The 21,973-nt window shown below is 47.2% G+C and overlaps 1 protein-coding gene across 1 annotated transcript in view; it reads right to left on the bottom strand.

Moving 5' to 3' along the window:
• Slc14a2 (solute carrier family 14 member 2) overlaps positions 1 to 20,372 on the bottom strand; it is a 41,396-nt gene extending 21,024 nt beyond the window's left edge. Inside the window, exons 1-6 of the mRNA XM_047526910.1 lie at positions 20,218 to 20,372; positions 16,165 to 16,357; positions 13,060 to 13,207; positions 11,975 to 12,109; positions 11,557 to 11,606; positions 10,876 to 11,050 (exon numbers count right to left, since the gene is read on the bottom strand). Of these exons, the coding sequence (XP_047382866.1) occupies positions 10,876 to 11,050; positions 11,557 to 11,606; positions 11,975 to 12,109; positions 13,060 to 13,207; positions 16,165 to 16,357; positions 20,218 to 20,309 (793 nt within the window). The 5' untranslated portion in view covers positions 20,310 to 20,372. The remainder of the gene's footprint in view (positions 1 to 10,875; positions 11,051 to 11,556; positions 11,607 to 11,974; positions 12,110 to 13,059; positions 13,208 to 16,164; positions 16,358 to 20,217) is intronic.
• Between the last annotated feature and the right edge of the window lie 1,601 nt (positions 20,373 to 21,973).

Raw genomic sequence — 21,973 nt, 5'->3', positions numbered from 1 at the left:
AGGAAAACCAGGCAGAGCCATGCAACAAAACAACATAAAAACAAAACCTCAGCAAAACAAACACATACACACACTAAGGAACACCTTCCTCACATGGGTGATACTGAAGTGCTGGGCTGCAGACCACCAGGGAGGGCCGCGGCCCCTCAGGCTGTGTCAGGGAGTGTTAGAATGAGAGGTGGGAACAAGCGCCACACAGAAGACAGGAGATGAAATAACCAGCTTCCAAGGCTGTGCAAACCCTTAAAGTGGAAGGTGATACCAATTTACTGCTGGCCTCTGGGACAAATTCTCAAGACTTTCATCATGGATAAAGGCAATTTCAAGAATATTATGAGCATGTCTATCAAAAGTTCTAGAAATGAGAAATACCATTGGTGTGGTGGGGAAAAAAAGAAAACAACTCTGGCTGGGAGCCAGAAGTCGCTAATTTCTGCTTGACCTTTTACAAGTCATGTGACCTCCCAGACCAATTCCACAGGTGCCGGCATGCAATTCTCCCCCCACCAAAAGTTCACAAGGTCTGTTGGGCTGACCTTGCAAATCCTACTTGTGAATGAGACACATCTGCCATTTCTTTCTCATACCTAAATAAAATGAGATAATGGTTGCAAAATGCTCTGGAAAATAATTTGGCAGTGGGTCTCCCTGAGATACCTGTTTAGGGAGGACACTTCCCTCGATGGCACTGACAGGTTCCATCCTCTGTATCAGGCAGGATGGCTTCTTTTCCTCAGGGGATGCCTGGTATTTTACACTTATCTGTGCTGCCTCTTACCTAGCTGAGGGTTTTTCACATATTCCTGACTGTCCCCTTTACGGATGGTGAGATACTTGACAGCCAGGATCATACTAACTTCCCTTTAGTGCCCTGGAACTTTTTGTACGCCTGGTGTATTGTAGGCACTCAAAAGTGTTTCTTGAATCTGCAAATTTTAATTTCTGAATAGTATGATAAACAAAGTCATTGGATACCCCAGGGTATGAACTATTTTAAAAATAATATGTCTTATGGCAAATGTTAAATGCTTGATAAATATTGAAATAGAGGTAGGGAGGATTTTGGAGGTTGATAAAACTTATAGTTGAGTTGTACATGTTTTAGAAGTTGCATGGCAAGGGCTGATTATTTCTGGAGTTCCTTGGCTAAAAGGGTGGAAGTTTATAGATGGCGATACAATGGTTGGGCATCTATGGCCAGCCAACAGAAACTCAGAAGTCCTGTAAGAGGAGCTGGAAGAACTCAGTTAATGAGAGAGGAGAAAACAGGTCAAGGAAGATGGAGCTCTGGCTTGATGTGATTTGTTTTGATCACCAGATGTTACATGGGTCTATTCCATCTGGCCATGAAGTCCAAGGCAGCTTAGAGGTGGGGCTGGGATTCTATCCCAAGTGTAAATTTTGTTCATACTAGGTGCTCAATAAGTGCTTTCATCTTGTCTCCCCTCCCCCAAACATCAGACTCATACAGAAAATAGAACTTGGTGACCTGGTTCAGTAAACATGTGGGCCCAGGGACCCTGGTCACCAAGGGCCCCTGCTCCTTGGGCACGGCTACATGGGTGCTGTAGCACTCAGTGGGGCAGCTCTGTTCTCAGTAACCTGTAGGTCACCTCAGTGCTGAGTCTCTCCCTGGCGTGCTACCTGGTGCCTGGCATGCTACCTGGTGCCGGAATGGCTGCTCTTCCCTCCTCCAACAGGCTCATGAAGAGTTTCAAGTCATGTCGCTTCCTGCCGGGAGCCATTTGGGACCTTTTCAGGAGCATGGTCCCTGCCTTCTGGGACTGCTACCATCCCATGTTTTAACAGGGACCCGTTGACTCAGAAGGAAAAAACACAATAATTTGTTCAAAAACCCCTTTTCTGGGGAACAGTGGTCCCTAAGTGCTCCTGCCTCTACTGACTCAATGCACAGGAGAAGCCAGCCATTCAGATGATCAGGAGTAAAATCTTCTATAAAAAATTCACCTGTGAAATCAAATTTTGAGGCTTTACAATTTCTTTGAGGGAACAAAATGCCTGAACCCTATTCGATATCTTTCAGAAGGGGAAAAATTATCTAGTCTATCTTCCTGAAAATCAACCCCAAAATGCCAATGTTTACATACCTTCTATAGGCTGTCTCTCAGCTTTGGAACAGGTTTCACCCTCTCCTGGAGGCACGTCGATGCTGGCCATGCATCACATGCAGTGTGGACGCATGGAGCATCTGGAATCTAACATTGAACTGTGTTTGTCATCTGTCCCTGCTCCCTGGGGCTTTTATTCCTTCACCCTGCTATTTGGGGACACACCCACACACCACAGGGCAATTTCCTAACTGCAACGTCAGAATGAATTTTTTTTTTTGAAATGACACATCCTATATAATTTGATTTTTTCTACAAAATGATCTACATGATTATGCTTTGGCCATGATTTGGGTGGATGTTTCCCTACATGGAAGCCGAGCTTTGCACTATGACATGTAATTTCCAGGGCTACTCTGTGTGTGTGTGTGTATGAGAGACACACAGAGTGAGATGGATGCTTATGACCCCTTTTCTGTATTAGTTGACATTTTGGAAGATAACTATCAAAGGCATTAACTGTGAGGACTGGAAAAGACTCCTGAGATTCTCTAGTCCAGCCCTCTGATTTGATGGATCCCAGAGCATGGAGTGACTTGCCTGTGCTCACACAGCTATTGTCAAAGCCAGGAGTGGGTGTTACATAGGTCTGCTCTGTCTTTTGCCTTGTCGTCTTAAGCTTTGTTTTTCTAAACCTTACTCCCCATGAGGGTTTTATTTCTGTTCTGTCAATTAATTCTGCTTTTGAATGCAATGGCCCAATAACACATTCTAGAATTTATTTTTCTAGAAATATGGTCCCCTTTCCTCAAGGAAAATCCCGCAGTCTGCCTGCACCTTCCTAACAGAACTGGCTGGTGGTGGGTTGAGAGACAGGTGGGCTAAAGAGGAAGCCTGGTCTGCAGGAACACCTGGAGATAAATTATTTGGAAACTCCAGCTTCTTAGGTACCTGATTTTTTATTTTTTAGGAAGGTGAGGTAGAAGTCACCCTAACTGTGAAATAAACCTCGCAGTTGATCCTTTCAACTCTCGCTGACCAATGAACTTGTCTGGATTTGTTTCTTTTGGTGACTCTGGCTCACTTCATGGAGAAGACATTAATAAGCATAAATGAGTTGATATCTCAGTTAGCTTTATGATACTTTATGATAACTTCATAAATGATATTAAAGCGAGTCCAAAGGCCACCCCATCTGTAATTGGGGTGGCTCCTGACCCATCCTCTTCTGGAATGACTTTGCACTTTCTGATCCTATAAACACCCAACCCACACCCTCACAAATGCATGTCCACATTACCAGTCTCCCTGATTTTCATCTTTCTCCTTTCAACCCATTCTGTGCTTCCATTGCCTGATCACGTCTTTATGTCGCTTTCTTACTCAATAATCTACATATCTCCATATTGCCAAGAGCATAATGTTCCAACCCCTCTGCTCCATTTTCCAGATGTTCCACAATATGGCAAAATTTCACCATTTTTCCTTTCAAAATGCATCTAGCTGGGCCATACTGACTTGTTCACTGGCTTTCTGTGCTTCCTCCTTCTCTCCTCTTGTCTAAGTCCTAGACTGGGTCATGTTCTACCCACTCCAGGAAGCCATCCGTGGCATGGTGGCCCACAGGGATCCACTACTCTGATTGCCCATGGTGTTTGTGGAAAGTATTCTAGAAAGCACCTTTAGAAGTTTAGGCCACAGTAGAGTTTTATACTAATAGCTGGCAACACAAATGAAAAGTACTTCATATATATTTTCCAACCTATTGAAACTACTTTGCAATACCAGTTTTTCCATAACCACGTGACCCAGAAATTCCAGAAGGAAACTGAGGCTCAGAGAGAAGTGGCTACCTAACTGGTTAGGTATGGAGCCAAGTTTTGTCCTCCTGATTTAATTCTTCATTCCTGCAATGTAGAGATTTTATAAGTGGTTAGAGGTTTCCAAATGATATCAATGGGTTTATGACTTTTTAAATTAAGAAATTATGAAATAATGCATATTTCAAGAGGAGTAATGAAAGTTATACAAAATAATAAACACTCATGTATCATCACATTTGTAACACCCACTGAAAGGTCAAGGAAAATTCTGGGCTATTGTATATTAGGTTCTTTTCTTGTGGAAACATTTCCATATTCTCTTTCCCCCAATTCTTTGTATATCTTCCCCCCAATATCTAGGGAAGATACAGCTTTTGGGGCACAGTGCTATTTCCCACCAGGTTAAATGCAGCCTCAAAATCCTTCTTAACCCAATAATCCATAAAACCAATACCAATCAGTCAGATTTGACACTTAAGAGTAAACTTAAGTTTTCCCTCTAACGTCATAGAAGGGTGTGGATTTCACACACATTTGAGAGAAGGGGTACATTGCAACCAGGGTTTTGACCATAGGCACATCCAAACCTTGCATGATGGCTTTTCCCAGCAAGTTTGCCAAGTCTCACATCACTTGTCTTGGAGGAGGTCACCAACTTTATTGGCTGTCCCCTTTTGGCTCAGATAACTTCAATATCAGGGAATGTTGCTTCTTATGACCTAGCCATCTGTTTTCCAGAAACATTCCCCACTCTGTAGCTACACAGAATAAGTCTATGTCATCTAAGATGGGTATGTAAGAGGGGGTACCAAGGAGATAGTTGTGAGGAGCTGGGAGGTTAAGACGCGTTGGAGACTGGGTGGTGGTCCTGTTCTTCTGGTGTGTCTGCAGAAGGCACTCAGGACCGGAAGAGACAGGCCAGGGACCTGGAGCAGGTGCTCAGCTCTGGAAGCAGCAGGTAATGAGTCCTTGCAGAACATTTTCAATGCTGCTTCATTAGTCAAAAGTGACATCCCAGAGGTTCAAAACAACACAGCACAGCCCCGGGAGCCATACTGGGATGCAGGGCTGGGGATCATAGGGTGTGGGAAGGGTGATAAATGCTATTTGAAGGTCTTCCCGTGTGCAGGTCGGGGGGTTGGAGGCTGGTAATTGGCCTGGTTTTATCCCCAGGTGAGCATGTAGTGCCCAGGGTTGCGTATTAGGGTCCTGGACTTTTGCACAGGCTCTTTAATCCCCTGGACACATCTCTGGCTAGCTGTGGTTTCCTCATCTATAAAATACAGGGTTTGAACTGCAAATACTAAGAACCATTCCATCTTGAAGTTTCTGAGACCTCACTTCTCTCTGGATTTCTTAGCGAGTTTCTCATTCTATAACAGTCTTTCCCAGAGGTAGCTCAACAGAAGAAAGAATTAAAACTTTTCCTTTGAAAAGTCAGATGTTGCTGTTGGCTGGGGATCGACGTGGTCCACTTCTCTTCCCCAGCATCTCTTACCTGGGCTGCTTTTGACTTCCTGCGCAGGTCTGGAGGAATCTAGACCATCAGGACTTGGGAAGAAGCTTCCTTCCAAATGGGTGGCATCTCTGGTCCGCAGTTCCAGGCACTGTGATTTCTCCTAAACCCAAATTTCCTCACCTCCTTGAGCCCTCAGGTCCATCCCCTTGCTGACTGTGAATTCACCAGTGTGTACCCCCTAAACCCATGCTGGCACAAGTCTTGAGGAAGGGCACCACGGAGGAGGAGGACAGGAGGGACAAACGCCCCTTTGCAGAAATCCTTCTCTCTCTGACTTTCCTGCCAAAAGATGATTTCCTAAACCCCCAGAGGAAGGTGAGCTCTAGCTACCATGGCTATTCGCTGGGAGGACCAGGCAACTTTCTTTAAAGGGCAGAGCTGGGGATGTCTAGTCGCTTCCCTATTGTTTCCAGCCTTCACCTCTTCTCATTAGAATTCCAGCTCTGGCATTTGCCTTTAAGCAATTATCTAAGTGTTGTCTCCTCTGGGGGCCAATTTGCCTTCCAACCTCAATAAGCTCCCTTAATTCCCCATACAGGAAGGGTGCAGACTGGGGAGTAGTTTCGCCATCAGCATCTCCATGGAAATTTTTGCACAGCTTATGCCGGATCTTGTCTTTCTGGTTCTGTGGAAATATTCAAATCTTTCCTCCTAACTCTTGCTGCCTGGGGTCTGCAGGCTCACTGGGACCCTCTCACAGCAAGAAGGGCATGACCTAACCCCCGTGTCAAGAAAGAACTCTGAGGTCTATATATTATGGAAGCAGGCCCTCCCAAGTCCCACGAGGCGGTGCAGTCTGGTGGGCAGGAGTTTGGGGAGGGGGCCCAATCCAAACATGCTTTGTTTGGCTAGTATGATGGGTCATCAACCCCAAACTGGCGTACCACCCCACCCCCAACATATACACCCAGAGGTGGAGTGCGGCCCTCCTCAGGATCAGAAGCAAAACCTCACACTGAGGAAATTAGCCACACCTGAGTAGACAGACTCCCCACTGACGTCAAAGGTCCCCTTGCCACCACACCAGGTGTTTCGGAACTGCTGAAGAGGGGTCCTGATTAGGGGAGTGCTTCAGAGGCAGGAAATCCAAGGAGAGGGTAGCAGCAGCGCAGGAGGCCCCCCACATTCCAGGGAAAGACGGAGTGTGTGAGGGCAGATGTTCCCAGCCGTGGGCCTTCCTGGGTGTGCTGGGTCAGGGTCACGGCTTTCTGCGGGCAACATGGAGCCTTCATCTTTTCTTTGTTCCCTGTCACTTAGTCTCTTAGCTCAGCCCGATGCTTGTCCCTTGCCCTCTTTCTCTGGCCTCTCCTAAGGGCTCCTGAACTTCTTGTGGTGAGCTCACTCTGGCTCCCTAAACATCCCCTACCTAGTCATAACAAAGCAATGCCCCTTGGGAGCAATATGTAACCAAGTTGAAAAGAAAGGACATGATGTCCCCTGGAGAAACCATCCAGGAAGCTCACAGTGGGTCCTGAGCCGAGAGGGACCATGGCTCTTAGGAGCACAGAGTCTGTCACACACATTAGCACGTGAGACCCAGGGCAGGACAATCCAGGGTTTCCCAGGCAGCAAAAGGCCAAGGTAGAATCTTGTCCCCTGTAGGTTGTACCAAAGTCTGGAACCCAGGTATTGAGGACTGTCCAAGAGATCTGTGTGTCTGTTTGTGCCACAGACTCTTTTCTGGAAGGCTCAGTCAACCAGAATTCACTTCAGAATGATGTTTACTTCACAATGGTGTGGATCTCTTCAGCTCTATATTTCTGACCTTCTCGAGGGAGGAGAATGAAATGAACCCTCAGGGTTAACTCAGGGCAGTCAGATTCCTCCAGGGGAAGGGGCCAGGGTCCTGTGGAGAGAACCAAGCTGGAACTTGCAAAGCGCAAGCCAAGTGCTGCTCTCTTTGGCTCCAGAAGCCCCTGCAGCTGTGGCAGGGACCTGGGTGCTCCTAGTTTTCAATGCACAGAGGGTTAAAAAGGACTTGTCATTCTCCCACCCCCTCCTTGGGACTTTAGAATTTCTAGTTCCACTAGAGGTAGAAAGGGTCCCTATGGGTCTTCTATCTGCTCTGAATGTCTAGAGGCGGGAAAACCAGGCAAGTCAAGAAAATCTCACATAAAATGTGAATGCCTTTAAAACTGCCAAATGAGACTGCAGTTTATTGAGTAGAAATCATTCCCACACTGAAACTTTCATTCCCCACCTGGTTTTATGGGGTGACTGTCCCCAGTCCCTCACAACCTTGAGGGCCTCAGGGAACAAAGCTGAGACTCACACAAGGAGCACGAAAAAACTGGGGCACATCAGTTTGATATAACCACAGACACAGGCCAGGAAGACCAAGTGACAGTCTGGTCTTAGAGGGGAACAGGAAGAAGAAGCCTCCAGAGGGGAGAGTGATGGGGAGAAGCAGGTCGGGGAGAAGGGCCAGGGGAGTGACGTTGGTCCTCCAACTTGTGTCCACATGAGCAACCATGCCGAGCTTTTTGATAAATTGACCAAACAGCTAACTGGTCAAGCTCTAGGAAAAGCTGTAAAGGCAATAATGGTGTATTTTGACCTTTTGTCTCTGTAAGTTTTCGTCACCTTAGTGATTTTCCACCTTATTCCTCTGCAGGCACTCAGGGCCACAGAGTCACAGATACTTGGAGTTGGAAGAAAGAGGCTGCAGTTGTCATTTGGTCTAACCCCACCCAAAGCAAACGTCCCCTGAAGGCATCTAGCCCTGCTATGCCAATTAGGGGACTGCAAGTCTCACGGGACACTTCTGCTTAGGCCCTGCCACTGTTATGGAGTGGCCCTCTCCACAGATTCAGTCGGCCTGCTCAGCACTCCCACCTCTGTGCTCTCTGCTGTGGAGTGACACTGGGTTGACTTCTTCACACGTCACCTCTTACTGCAGGCAGCCATGGCTTCAGCCTTGTCTTCTTTTCAAGCCAAGTACAACCAGCTTCACGGTCATTCTGGTGGGACAATGTGCTCCAGACTATCACACACCCAGCTGGGCCTCATCTAAGCATGCGCTTACTTTTCTTCCCCAAAGACTGTCTTGAAACATGCTGCTCAGGTTTTCTTTATACTCTTCCCTCCCTTTTCATGGAACCTACTCTCAGAAATGGCTCCTGCGACCTAAGATGGAAATGATTGATCATGCTTACTGTGTTTCCCTCCCAGGACTGTTTACGTCTTAACAGGTTCAAAGCCTTAAATCAAAGGGATGGCTGGAAATGCCTGGGTAGCAGGTAATGGGAACAAAGGGGACAGGAAAAGAGGCACAGATATTTTCCTGGAACACTTAAAATCATGCCTGATACACTTCCTAAACAAAAGACCCACCCGACCAGATAATTTCCTCAAGATGAAGACTGGTGCTGTGAATGTAAGTGAACTCAGCCTCATTTTTATCTCAGGTAAAATCTACCTCACCTGGTCAGGCAAATCCCCATAAAATAACTTTCTCGAAGGCAGGGGCGGTCAGCTCTTTTCTGGTTTACTGTCAAGCCTGGGACTCAGTAACATATTAATATTTTTTTACACAGTATCTCCTTGGTCAGTGAGTGAATGAGATCAGGCAGAAGACAGAGTTTCTGAGGTCACAAATCACTGGCAGATGATCCTGGGCAACCAGCACAGGGGCCCATTTGGGTTGTAAGAAGGAGAATGGGCTTAAGTTTGGGGCCACAAGTTACCAGAAGCTACGTCTGATTTAGGGGACAAGAGGAGATAGACAACAACAAAAAATAATATGAACACACATGGGGTTTAATTTCAGCTCCAATCTCAAAGATTTTTCTAAAAAAGATACTCTCTCTCTCTCTCTCTCTCTCTCTCTCTCTATATATATATATATATATATATATATATATATATATATATATTCAATTTATCAGTTGAATCTAAGGAATAAAGGAGAAAGGTTAGTGTTGGGACCTGAATTAGTGGCTGAAAGATCAAGGGGAAGAAATATATCAAATCAGGACAAAATTATGCATGGTAAAAATTGGAAGAAGATAAACAACTTGGAACAGGTTGTGAGAAAGCCTAACATATGGATATTGGAGTTCCTGAAAGAGAAGACAGAGGGGATGTAGGAAAAGCAATCATCAAATAACACTAGAAGAAACTCAGCTGAGCTGAAGAAAAGCTGGGGTTTGTAGACGGAAAGGCAGGACTGAAGAGAGAAGACACACTCTCAGGTGTAGCTTCATAAAATTTCTGAACTCCAAAGATGAAGAGATTATGGTCACCTAGAAGGAAAGAAAGGACTCTTCACACACACACACAAAAGAATGAGATTGGCCTCAGATTTCTCATTTTAACACTTGAGAGAAAATGAAAGCACATTTATAGACATCCAAGGGATACGACTGTACCCTAGGGACTCTGCCACTCCACTCCCAGAGGAAAGAAACTGTGGACACACGGAGTCCAAGAATACACTACCTTATTTTCTCTTGTATTATTTGAAGAAAATACTCAAGGAAGGGTTCTAAACATGTAATAAATGACCTAGGAGAGAGGTTCTAAGACAGGGCAAGATGGAAAACAGAAGAAAGAATGATAAAAGGTAACAGCCTGGAATGAATAGTAAACCCCAAGGAAAGTGATAGAACCACGGGGAATGTGTGGCATAGGATTCTTGCAAAAAGAAGAGGCATAATGAGGGGGGGAAACTAAGATGGATAAATGGTCTCGGAGAAATTTAGGGTGGGAGGTGACTGGAGAAGGACAGCGTTTAAAGGACGGGAACACGCGGGAGTGGATCCTGAAGCACTTATAAAATTCCTTGGGGAGGAAAGGAGCGCTGGAGGAGCAGGGAGTCTTGCTAGGGTAAGCCCTCCAGTATTTTGCTTTCATATGATAATGCAGAAATAGGTTTTCGATCACGAGTGTTGGGAAAGGGGCAGTAATCACCAATTCAGGAAAACCTGAATGACCAGAATTTCTAATTTAGACACTTCTGGTGCCCCAGCTATCCCCATTTTGACTAAGAGCCTTCATCAGCGTGGCACTGTCTCTTCTGTGCAAGGCTGGAGGTACCCATTGGTCACTGCCTCTGCATGTAGGGCACCTTCACCTCCAGTGGGTGTCCCCAGCATGCCCTGACTCCATGTCTGCCCGGGAGCCACTCAGCAGGTTCAGTGCTACAGCATCTATATTTTAGTTAAACAATCCAAGAAGATCATCTTTTAATCACCCTTTCTGAAAGAATGTCTGACAACATGTAAGATGCACTCCTTCCTTCTAACTCTGCAATCTCATCCCTGACTGCCTTTAATGTGGCACAATGGATAATTGTGAGGATTTGGACAGAGAGAGAAGATCAGCCTCAGGGACAGGGAGTGACAGGTGCGTCTGATTCCATACAGGTGCAGGAAAGGCAAAGAAGGAAGCGCTGAGCTGCTTGACTCAGGGTTGAGACCCCAGAATCCAGGCAGAGCCTTTCTGCCCGGAGCTGGCTAGTCACCGCTGGGGGACTTCTCTTCTTCACTGCTTTTCATTGTCAGGTAGTAGATGCGGTTGGCCTCTGGGTAGGTGACCTTGCTGAGCGGGAGCTTGTAGATGGCGGGGTTGTTGGTCGTCAGAAGCAGGAAGATGAGGGTGGAAAGACAGAAGGCCCAGGTGCCTGGTGGCACACCCACCTGGAAATAAAAGCATCGGGTCTGAAGGATGATTGTAGGTTCCCGTGCTGGGCCAGAGACACAGGGGGAGAAGGATGTGGTAGGGGCTGAGGGTGGGGATCCTCGTCCAGTGAAAGCACTGCTGTTCTTGGATTCAGAATGTCTGAGGAGTGGGTCAAGGAATTCGAGGTGTTGGTCCCTTTGGGCGCAATCAGAATCACTTAATGTTGGAGTTAAAAATCGGCTAGGAGTGGTGTCCTACATCCACCCCTTCAGCACCATCTGTCCTTCTCTGTTCTCCACTGTTATTTACGTTGTTCTCTTTAAACACACACACACACATTCCTCCTACAGGTACATGTACAAAATTCTTCTCTGGATAAACCCTGGAGAAGCCTTGGCTGAAGAACTGGGTAAAGTACCAGATACCATAACCCACTCAGGATCTTGCACAAGAACCCAAGCATCCGGAAGCTCTGACAGGGCAGGAACACTGTAGAACGGTGCTCAGGAGAGTCCAAACTTACCACCGCCATTATGTTAGACAGGGCTGCTCCCATGTACGCAGAGAACAGAGCTGTGGAGTTACAAGGACCATCAGAGTCAGCTTCCCAGAGTTTGACCCCTGCCCCTCCAGCCACTGCCCTGGCAGAGGCCAGACCAAGAGCAGGGGTCCCCTGCTCCTTCCTGCAGCCCCAGTGTCTGCACTCTGCCCTGACATGGGGCACGCCTGCCTGGCATTACCTATTATCTCCCATCTCTGAGGGGAGATATTAAAGTGTTCCATTCTTTAATTCCCTCCCCACTTCCATGATGGCCTTGCACAGTCAGGGGACAATAAACCTCTTGTTCCTATTGATTTTGGGAATGGGCTAGTACAGGCACATAACCAAGGGGGGCTAGGAATACTAGAGTGACTTGGTTGTCACTTTCTGGAATACCCACCACAGACAAGGGCCAGCAGATGGGTCTGCCAGGTGAGGGCATAGAACATGCCCCCGATGGCAATGCAGGAGAGGACGCAGTTGTAGCTCCAGAGGCCCATGTAGATCGTCTCGAAGGGTGTGGCCACCGTCAGCGCTGTGGAACAAGATGTGGTGTTTCTGGGTGATTCTGGACCACCAAACAAAGGCTACCTGGTGCCAGGTCTCAGGTTCCTTCCTGGTTTTTCTCCCTATGCCTACAACCCTGTCTGTCAAAGGAGCCTCGGCAGATGGCATCTGGTCTCCGGAAACTGACAATGGGAAGGAAGCAGTGGTTTCTAAACAGTTTTCCAAAGCCAGAGTTTTCACACAGAGGTGTGACGGGCAGCAGAAGTGGGACTCCAGCCTGCCCACTCCTTTAGCCAGAGAAGCTGCATTTTTAGCAAGAGTGATTTGATTTAAAAAAATTTGATTTCTAATGGCTGAAAATTATGAGTCTACAACTATAGACATGTGTAGATGGAGGAGTGTCACAGCCAAAGGTGTAGGATGCCATCAACCAGTGAGTCTGGGTAAGGAAGCAGTGAGCGCCTCTGGTATTATTTATTTTTGTCATTATTTTGGTGAGTGTAAGTATTTCCAATTAAAAGAATTGAAAGTGCTGCTTACAAACATCTTTGAAAAACCTCAGAATAAGTAAAAAACAGGCTCCTCCTCCCAACGTCCCCTACCTCATTTCTGACGATTGTGGTACAGAACACGTCCATATATCAATGTGTGCACACACTTGTACATATGTGTGGGAAGATGAAATTGCACTTGTGAAACGCTGCTCCAGTTTTGGGAAAACTTGCTTTTAGCTTATGCAAAAACTCCAAAGTGTTGGCCGTGTGTCCAGCTTGGCTTTCCTGCCCCTCCCCCACAGGCAGCTGCAGTCCTCCACTGCGTCCACTCTCTTTAGACACTCAAGAAAGGGAAAACTAAATTCCTACCCCTGGCAGTGTTTAAAACTCCAGGAAGAGAGTAAATCTAGAATGTTTTCTGTGTGCAGGGGAGAAATGACCTTAGGAAAATTATCCTGAGGATCTGAGCAGGGCCGTGTCCCACCTGCTAGCATCCCCACGATGGACCCGATGGCCGCATGCAAGCAGATGAGTGGGGAGGAGATGAACAGAGCCACCAGGATCACACCGCCTGTCCAGGGGTTGTCACAGCCGTACACCTGGCCAACGCCGGCGGGGATGGCTTGTAACAGCTGCAAAATCAACAGAGCCTGAGTCACTGGAGCACGAACTGATAACACAAAGACTGGGCCTGTGGGCCACGGCTGGGCCATTCCTGGAGGGGGCAATGAGGTGGGACGGGAGGATGACCGTGCCCTCCAGCGTGAGAACAGGGGAGGCAAACACTGGAACAAATAGCTCCTCACTCCAGCACCTACCAGGCATCTGCATCCTCACGCACTTGGGCGGGCAGGACCAACATGGGGGCCAGGCATAGATGCTTCTGAGGAACACACAGCTTCTTCTTTGAGGGAACCAGAATGCACCTCAAGCTGCCTTTAGGGGTTTCAGGGAACTAGGGAATTTCCTTTCAACCTTCTGGAATCCTAGAAATTTCTAGAAATAGTGGAGATATCCTAGGCTATTTTCTTGGGTGATTTCACTAAGCTAGAGCCTCTGAACTTGACCCCTTGTCAGGTCTTTACCACCCCCACTGACTCCCCACAGAGACATTGCTGACACATCCTTTTGGCCGGTGCCGTCTGTACTGTCTATGCTGTACCACCCGGTGGATGTAGCCCTTGGAAAGGAGGAGAATGTGTTTCCCCCGCTCTTCTACTTAGCAGCATGGAAAAGTACTGTTCTGGAACATCTGAAGGACAGCACACAGCCCCAACATCACTCAGCCTGAGTCATCTGCTGGTGAGGGATTGGGGATGAGTGATGTGGGACCGAGGTTGAATAGTCCTACTCTGACCAGCTGAATTGTCCATCTCTGCAGTCCTTTGAGGGCAAAGAGGAAAAGAGGGTGGGGGTGGAGTAGGGTGAGCACTGTCTGGGGATTCAGACTCCAGCTTCCAGAAGGAACTCATTGTGTGACCATACGCATGTGACTTTCTCATTCCAGGCTCTGGCGTCCTCCTCTGCAACACGAGGAGGCTGGCCTGGCAGATGTCCTTCCATCTTTAAAATTCTGTAGCTCTTTTCTCTATTATTGGGTCACAGTATTCATAGAGGATAGGGTTTTTTATGACTGAGTATACAAAAGGTGTTTAATAAATCTATATTGACTAGCCTAAGTGCTTCCAAAACCTTGGTGTACATTGGAATCCCCAGGGGATTTTTAAACAGTTTATGGATACCCAGCTCCTCATAGACAATCTGATTTGATTGGTATGGGGCACCTCACCTGCCTTGGGCGAATCTAACACACAACAGAGTTTGGGGCCCACTGTATTAATTTAGATGATGGACTCTACCGTGTGGGGAACTAATTGCACTTCTCCTTTGCATGACGTTTTGTTCTTTTCGGCAACTTGATTTGATTTGGAAATCAGTCTGATTTCTCTAGGAATTCCTGTTTATGGGGTCCCAGAGAGCGTTCAAGCTTTGCCCCCCCTCTGCCTCTGAAAGGCTGGCCTTTTAATAATCAAAAACAGTTTGGACCAGAGTCCATAAACTCGTGCAAAGAATGGCAGGATAGGGCCCAGTCTTATTTACTGGTTCTGGCAAATTCTGTGTACTGGGGAACTCAGTTTACATTGAGAGGAACAGGCCAGAAGTCTACTCAGCAAAGATCCCAATGACCTGCCAATGTCTGAGGGACGTGGAGTGCTGAGGGGAATCCAACTTCCACCTTCCCATCTGGGAACAGGTTGTAAGCTCAAGCAATCAAGAATGAGAGGAATGAGGGAACAAGGGGCCTTGGAATGGAGCCATATGCAGATGAATGAATGAAGCTCCTGTGCCATGGTCCATATTTCAGGCTGGTGAACTGTGTGGTCTTCCCCTCTGCCCTGCTGTCCAGGACTGGCTGGCACCCTGGGGTGAAGCGCAGTCAGGTGTGTGGTGGAAATTTACTGAGCACCTGGCCTCCTCCATACTCCTTCTAATTCTCACGTAACAACAACAAGCTGGTTAAACAGAAAGGAAGTCCTTCCACCCCATTGTTTTAGACAAACAGGGAAGTGGCATGGATTCTTCCAAACTCAGCTCTGGTTGGGGTGGGAGAGAAGGATGCTGGTTGTTAGGGTGGTGGGTTTCTGGGGAGTTGGGAGGGCAAGCTTGGGCCTCAGGGTACCCCGATTTGGGTCCACCCACTTTCTCTTTCTTTTGGGTCCTCTTGTCTGTGACCCACACCACATGGGTCCCCTCAGCACTGACTGCGTGGTCCAGCCTCAGTGTGGAGTGGGCCTTTCTCTCTGGTCATGCCGCATGTCCCTATGGCTGGTGCTTGAATAATGCCTTGTGGGTATGGGCCAGGAGCAATGGGTCCATGTTCCCCAAAGCTGGAGGATTTGGTGACAGTATAGTCTCAGTGACTACATTTGTGATGGTAGGATATAAAGCAGAGTTTCTCCACTTGGGTCCTATAGACATTCTGGACTGGAATTCTTTGCTGGGGGTGGAGGGGGAGCAGTCCCGTGAGTTGTAGGATACTTAGCAGGGTGCCCGGCTCCCACCTGCTGCATGCCAGAAGCACTTCTCTGGTCTTGACAAGAAGAAGGTTTCTCCAGACATTGCTTAATGTCCCTGAGGAACAAAATCACCTTTGCTTGAGAGTCATTGGTACAGAGAGTATGTGAAAATTGACCCATTGTCTTATACTGGGAACACCTGTAAAGTCCTAATTTTAAACATTTGTTTTAGTTTCTTACCTTTTATCTAATTTTTTTTTCACACAATTACACCATCCTGCGCTGTCAACTTATCCCTTATTTGCTCACTTGTGTTAACTCTTTCCCTGTGTAGAATGTGAGTTTCAGGAAGGCAGGGGTGTTGCTTTCCCCATATCTGGAAAAGTGCCTGGAACATCTCAGATGCTCCATACCGCTTGTTGAAATGGTGTCTGGATGTGGTAGCGATGCTTTTTGGGCTGCTGAAACCCACGTCTGGTGGTAGTGTATGCCTGAAGAAGGTACAGGCTGGGAAGCAAGAGGGTCTGCCATGGAATTGAGGGGCTTCAACTCGTGGCCATTGGGAAACTTACCAAGGGCATTTCAATCTCTGTCCAGGTGATATTGGGCACGGAGGACACAGGCTCTACCAGCGTCATGGGAAAGAAGAGGTTGTAGTGGCCTGTGGCTGCCAGGTACAGAGTCACAGCGATATTGAAGGGCAGCGTGAACACTGGCAGGTCCCACTTGCTGAAGATGGAATTCAAGGCACTAGAGATAACTGGGCTGAAGGCGGAAGAGACAGAGGGTTGACCACTGTGAGCATTCTTATGTTGCCACTGTCTCTCCTGCACTGGCTACTGTGCCATTTGCCGTCCCCTTTCCTATCAGAGTCATTCCCAAGTCCCTCAAGAATCTAGTGGTCCATGGCTTGGGGATTGGAAACGAAGAGTTCAACTTACGTTTACGCCTACGAGAAACAAAATTTTAAAATATTGAAGCATTTAAAATAGAACGCATCATAAATGATTTAAGTATTTCCTTGTTTCTTAAGTGGAGAAAACAACCTAAATGCAATGATTGCTTTTCAACAATCATCAGGGATAATAACTCTTGTCCTGGGCTGTGACAACCATTTAGGAGTCTGACCTAGGAGGAGGCTGCTCTGGTGTGTGGGTTTGTGCAGGCCTGACTCAGCAAGAATACTAAGAGCTATGCTGGAAACTGCCAGGTGAAGTGGAACCTTCAGTTGTCTCTACCTTTTGTCTTCTTGGCTTCTTCCTTGGAAAGAGGATAGATTTTGGAGACAGATGGAGCTGGATGCAAATCCTCATTCCTATGCCTCCAGGTTGGATGAGCAATGTTAGGTAATGAACCTCCCTTAGCTTGTTTCCTCTGGAAGGGACAGTCCCCCTAGATACTAACACCTCACATCTCCCACACGCAGACACTGCTGGACAGGACATGAAATCACACGATCTGCCTGCAGAGTCTACCTTCAATTAATGACCACAAATCTCCAGGGGGTGGTAAGGCCCTGAAGACCCTACTGCATACCCCACACCCCAACACACTGAGGACTATTTCACATTTTCAACTTTCCCTCAAATCCTGACTATCTGCTTCCCTTTTGGTTTCAGTCAACCACTGGGTTTTACTTCGTTAAGAAATACAAGTGACAAAATGAGAAAGGCTTCATTTTTCCACCCCCCAAAAAAAAAAAAAAAAAAAAAACCCACACCCTGGCTGCCCTGTTCCCACGTACTCTGCCTCTTTCCTTTGATGGAGGTGTCTTCTCCTTCGTTAGGCCAGTTCTTTTAGGGAACGGTCTCAAGGATGTCACTCCTGTCACGTTCTCTCTTTGGCTCCTGCACTTTCTCCCGTCATTCTTGTCGGTCTGTACGATGCTCTAGTATCTTCTACCTTTACCTTTCCTCCCCCTTGAACTCGATATCCACTCCTGCTACCTCTCCATTTCTCTGCTCCCCTTCACAGCAATACTCCCCAGAGGGCTGGAGATCTTGGAGCTTTGTGATCCCAATCTTCCTGACCCAACTCATTCCTAGTCACACCAGTCAGGTTGTGGGTCCTCGGTCCATCACAGCAATGGCTCTTGTCCAGTTCCCATGATGTCTATCTTGCTAACTCCAAGGTCAGTCCCTGTCCCCTTAACCTAAAGTTGGATCCTCCCCTGTGTTGAAATCCTTCCTGTGTGGGCTACCATGACATTGGACTTAGTTTTCTTCCTGCCTGCTCCTTCCCAAGTCTCCTTTCCCCCTCTGATGTCAAACAGCTAAATGTTGGGAGACTCTGTGGCTTTGTCTTGAATGTTCTGTTTTTAAGAAGGCTTCCTTTTTAGGTGATATTCTTTAGTTCCCTGTATGAGACACCTTCCATGGCTTCTGCCTTTCAAATCTTCATGGTTTCACTAAGTTCTAGTTTTGTCCAACTAGTTACCACCCCAGTTTCTCTGCTGGGAAGTCTAACATGTATTGTGTCCCAACAGAAGTCTTGATTTGACTCCTGTCTCCTTCCATGGCCTGCCTTTCTCTTAGTCCATAATGTAGGTGCCTGGGTGAATTACAGGAATGACTTAGATCTTTCCTTTTTCTCCTTCGTATCCTCTGCCTCCCAAGTCCTGTTGCCTCTATCCTCCTTAAAAGATACCCCAAACTGGAGCACTTCTGGCCACATTCATGGATGTCACTCTAGTCCCAACTGCTCTCATCTCTCTGTGGGTCATGATAGCGGATCCGGAACTGGGCTCCAACATTCATTCTTGTTCCAGTTAAAATCATTCCCTGCTTTGCAAGCAGAGGCATCTGTTTAAATTTAAACTGTATCCCTCAATCCTCTGCTTAAAACCCTTCAACTTGATATCAACTGTTTTTCTGCAGTTGTAATAAAAATTATGAGACGTACTGGATCTCCGGGGAGCAGGGGGCCAACCCTCACCACCTCCTCTCTGCTGTCACCTCCTGCACCTCCTCCATCACTCATGGGGTTTCAGCCCCACTGTCTTGTCTCCTCTTCTTGAACATATCACACTTCCAAGTTTGGGTCTTCTACCTGTGACAACCCTTTCTCTAGATCTTCAAATGTCTCATCTACAAAGTGACTTTCTCTGACCACCCATGGCCAGAATCACTCTTGGTTCCATTGACTCCGTTGGTTTCCAAACCACATACTGCATTTTGAAATGACCTCCTTTTATTAACTAGTTTATGAGTCCATTTCTCTCTTTGTGACTAGAGTTCTTCCTCTTTCCATCACAGTCCCCAGCATCTAGAATACCCCTGTACTCCACCAACAGTCCCAGGCGCTCGAATCTTTGCTCATTGGATAAATCTGGGACACGGCATTACCAATACCCACCCTACCTACATGGATTTTGAAAGACCTTGTGAATGCATGAATGAAGTAGAGTTGTAGTACAGAACTCAGCTCAGGGAGGGTATCAGTACTGTTTGTCCTTTAAATTGGGAAATGGGGGTGGGAGACACTGAAGCCTAACTGCCACCCAGGGCCATGTGACTGAGAGGCTTAATCTATATAGTTATAAAGAACACATATGCAAATGAGAAAAAGTTCCACTCCTCACAGGGGGTGAGCATTAAAGAAATCTCCACCGAAATGACTGCCTTATCTTTTTGTCTCAATGGATTCAGAAAGAAATCCTAAGAAGAAAAATAAATTGCCCAGAATGGTTAATGTAGTAATTTATTTGCAAGCACTACTAAAAAGTAATGAAACAGTACTTAAGCTAAATTAAACTAACTGGTTTTAGTAACTCCAGACTTTAAAACCAAAGAAAGACATTTACTTCTTAGAGATGTTAAAAATAAATCACCATGTCTGATTTATCACTGAGAACAGGAATAAATCACCATGTGTGAGCAGAGTTGAGGCCAGGGGGGTACGCGCACAGGAAGTCAGGGGTGGAGGTCAAGGGTTCACCGTGACAGCAGGCAAGCTACTGAGACCCTTGGGCACTCTGCTGACCTGCTGTAAATTCAGATGAGCTAAGAATCTGTATGTGTGAATGACAGGCACCCTGCACTCAATGAATTTTTGTTCCTAACCCTCTTCCATCTTGAGGAAGATTTCAACTGATACTTCTAGTGCAAAGATTCTAGTTTACATAGGGAACTTTTGTCCCAAGAAAGTCTTCTGTTTCTATCATACGTGAGTTTTCAGTCTTTGGGTCTTGGGTAGGCTACATAATAGAAGATTCTGATGCAGCCTGGAGTTTGATAGTGGACACTCTGGATTCAGAAGGCGAGCATCAAAAACTCCCATAGAGCGTGACCTGGGGCGAGCTACTTGACCTCTGCATACTCTGGACTTCTCTTTTGTAAATTGGGACACACATCATCCGACCTTGCTTAGCACTCTGCCTGTCATTTAGGAGCTACACAATCAAAGTTAGCCTTTATTATGAAGCCTGTCACTCAAGGACAGGGGGAACGTTGTTCCCTCGTGTTGCTCCTGAACACGTGAGCTTTCATGATGCCTTGCCAGACAAACCGGCCTGTCTCCGAAGACACTGGGTGCCATGGCAGTGCATGGCCTGTCCCTGTCCAGTGAAAGGCACAAGCATCTTGGGGCCCCATGGATCTGTGTGCAGAAAGAAGGAGGTGCCTCACCAGGTCATGGCTGCAAAGGTCACAGGGAACAGAAGCCACCAATAGTAGTCCAACTTCTCGGAGAACACGGCAACCAGCAGTCCCACCAGCATCCCGTTATAGCCATGAAGTCCTGAGGCGATGGCTGATCTGGGGGTGAAACAGGACCTTTGAGTTGGGATTTGGTGGGGCCTGTTGGAACTTTTCCCCCAGAATTCTAAGGTAATTTAGATGTCAACTTTACCAATGATACATAAAAAGTCAGCTTGCTCAGTGAGTATTGGGCAGTTGTGTAGTTACCAGTTCCTTTCCTTTTTCTCTCTGGGGACACCTCATATTGCTAGGTACAGCAGGAAATCTAGTAGAAGTTTGAGGTGTGACACAGAGAAAGAGAGAGTGTGTGTGTGTATGTGTGTGTGTTGCAAGGAAGAAGGGCCAGAGAGAGGGTGGGAGGAAAGAAGAGAGGCAAATGGTGAGTGGTCTCTTGGGCTGAGCTCTGGGTGTTTTCCTTCTGTGTCTGCATGGAGTGGAGGTGCTGAGTTAGCTTGGGGTGCCCACGAGCACCCCCACCCTGGTCTGTGTTGGAGGATGGGGGCAGAGGTGTGGAGAGCCACGCTTGGGTCCATTGTCTCTGTTTTAGAGAAGTCTGCTTGTACTAAACCTCTCTCCCTGATCCTGAGGGACATTGCCCTTGACCTTTCTAATAGCTCTCCTGGGAGAGGAGAGTGGGAAAGGGAGTAGGGGGAAGGGGCTGGGCAAATCCCACTGCAAAATCCCTGCTAGAGAATGAGCTTTATGCCTTGTGGTCTGTCCTCTGGCACTTGGCTGTAAGTTCCGTGGGGGCAAGTCCCTGTCTGTGTTCACTGCCATGCCTACTGAGCCCCATTGTCCGCTGCGTGTGGTGTGCAGTGGTCACTGCTGGTGTTGAATGAATATGTCTGAGTAATAATCCTAATCACATTTTGGCTGTTTTTGTACGGCCAAGGCTTCTAGAATCTCCAGGCTCCCTGAGATGGAGGGAGGGGACTCTGGCTAGAGGAGGGCTCATGCCTAGTGGTGGCCATGACTTAGGACTGGAGTCGGAGTGGGGAGCTTCCCCCTCCATAGGAGCCAGGAGATCTTGAACCGACGGGAGAGTGGGGCACGGGGAAGGGGCAGGAGTGTCACCAGGAAGTTACAGGGCAGCTGGGGACTTACTAGGGCTGGGAAAGCATGAGGGCAACAGGGGAGACCACTGGGACCACCTCAGAAGCAGAACCCTTGTTCTGGGGAAAATCTTTTTTTTAGTGTGTTTATGTTTTCTCCACATATTCCAGTTGTGTTTTGCATTAGAGTCAAGTCCTTTTTGTGGAAAGATGGTTGGCCCCTTTTGTAGATGGGGGGTGGGATCCTGCAGCTCCAGGGACTGAGTGTGGCCAGGGTAGCAGGAGTCAAGGTGAGAGAGTCCAGGGGAGATGAAATTAGAGGGACATCTAAAGCCTGCTTCAACAGCTGCCTCTCTCCATGGACCATCTCTTTCCAGAATGTTCTCTCTCTCTCTCTGTCTCTCTCTCTCTCTAACCTAAAGTGATGGCTTCTGGGTTTGGTTATCAAAAGGAAACCCATTGCCTTTCATCCCCACCCTGACCATCAGGGATATAAAATTAGGATCAACCCCAACGCTCAAAAGTTCTTCACCAGGATCAAATGCCATCAGGCCATAGCTGGTGTCAGTGTGTAGACTTCAAATTCCTATCCACAGAGTATAGTCTCAGACTAGGGGGGTTGCGGGGAGGCA

This window comes from Sciurus carolinensis, chromosome 15 (genome assembly GCF_902686445.1).
Source record: "Sciurus carolinensis chromosome 15, mSciCar1.2, whole genome shotgun sequence".
NCBI lineage: Eukaryota > Metazoa > Chordata > Mammalia > Rodentia > Sciuridae > Sciurus > Sciurus carolinensis.
This window is presented reverse-complemented; position numbering and strand designations above follow the sequence as displayed.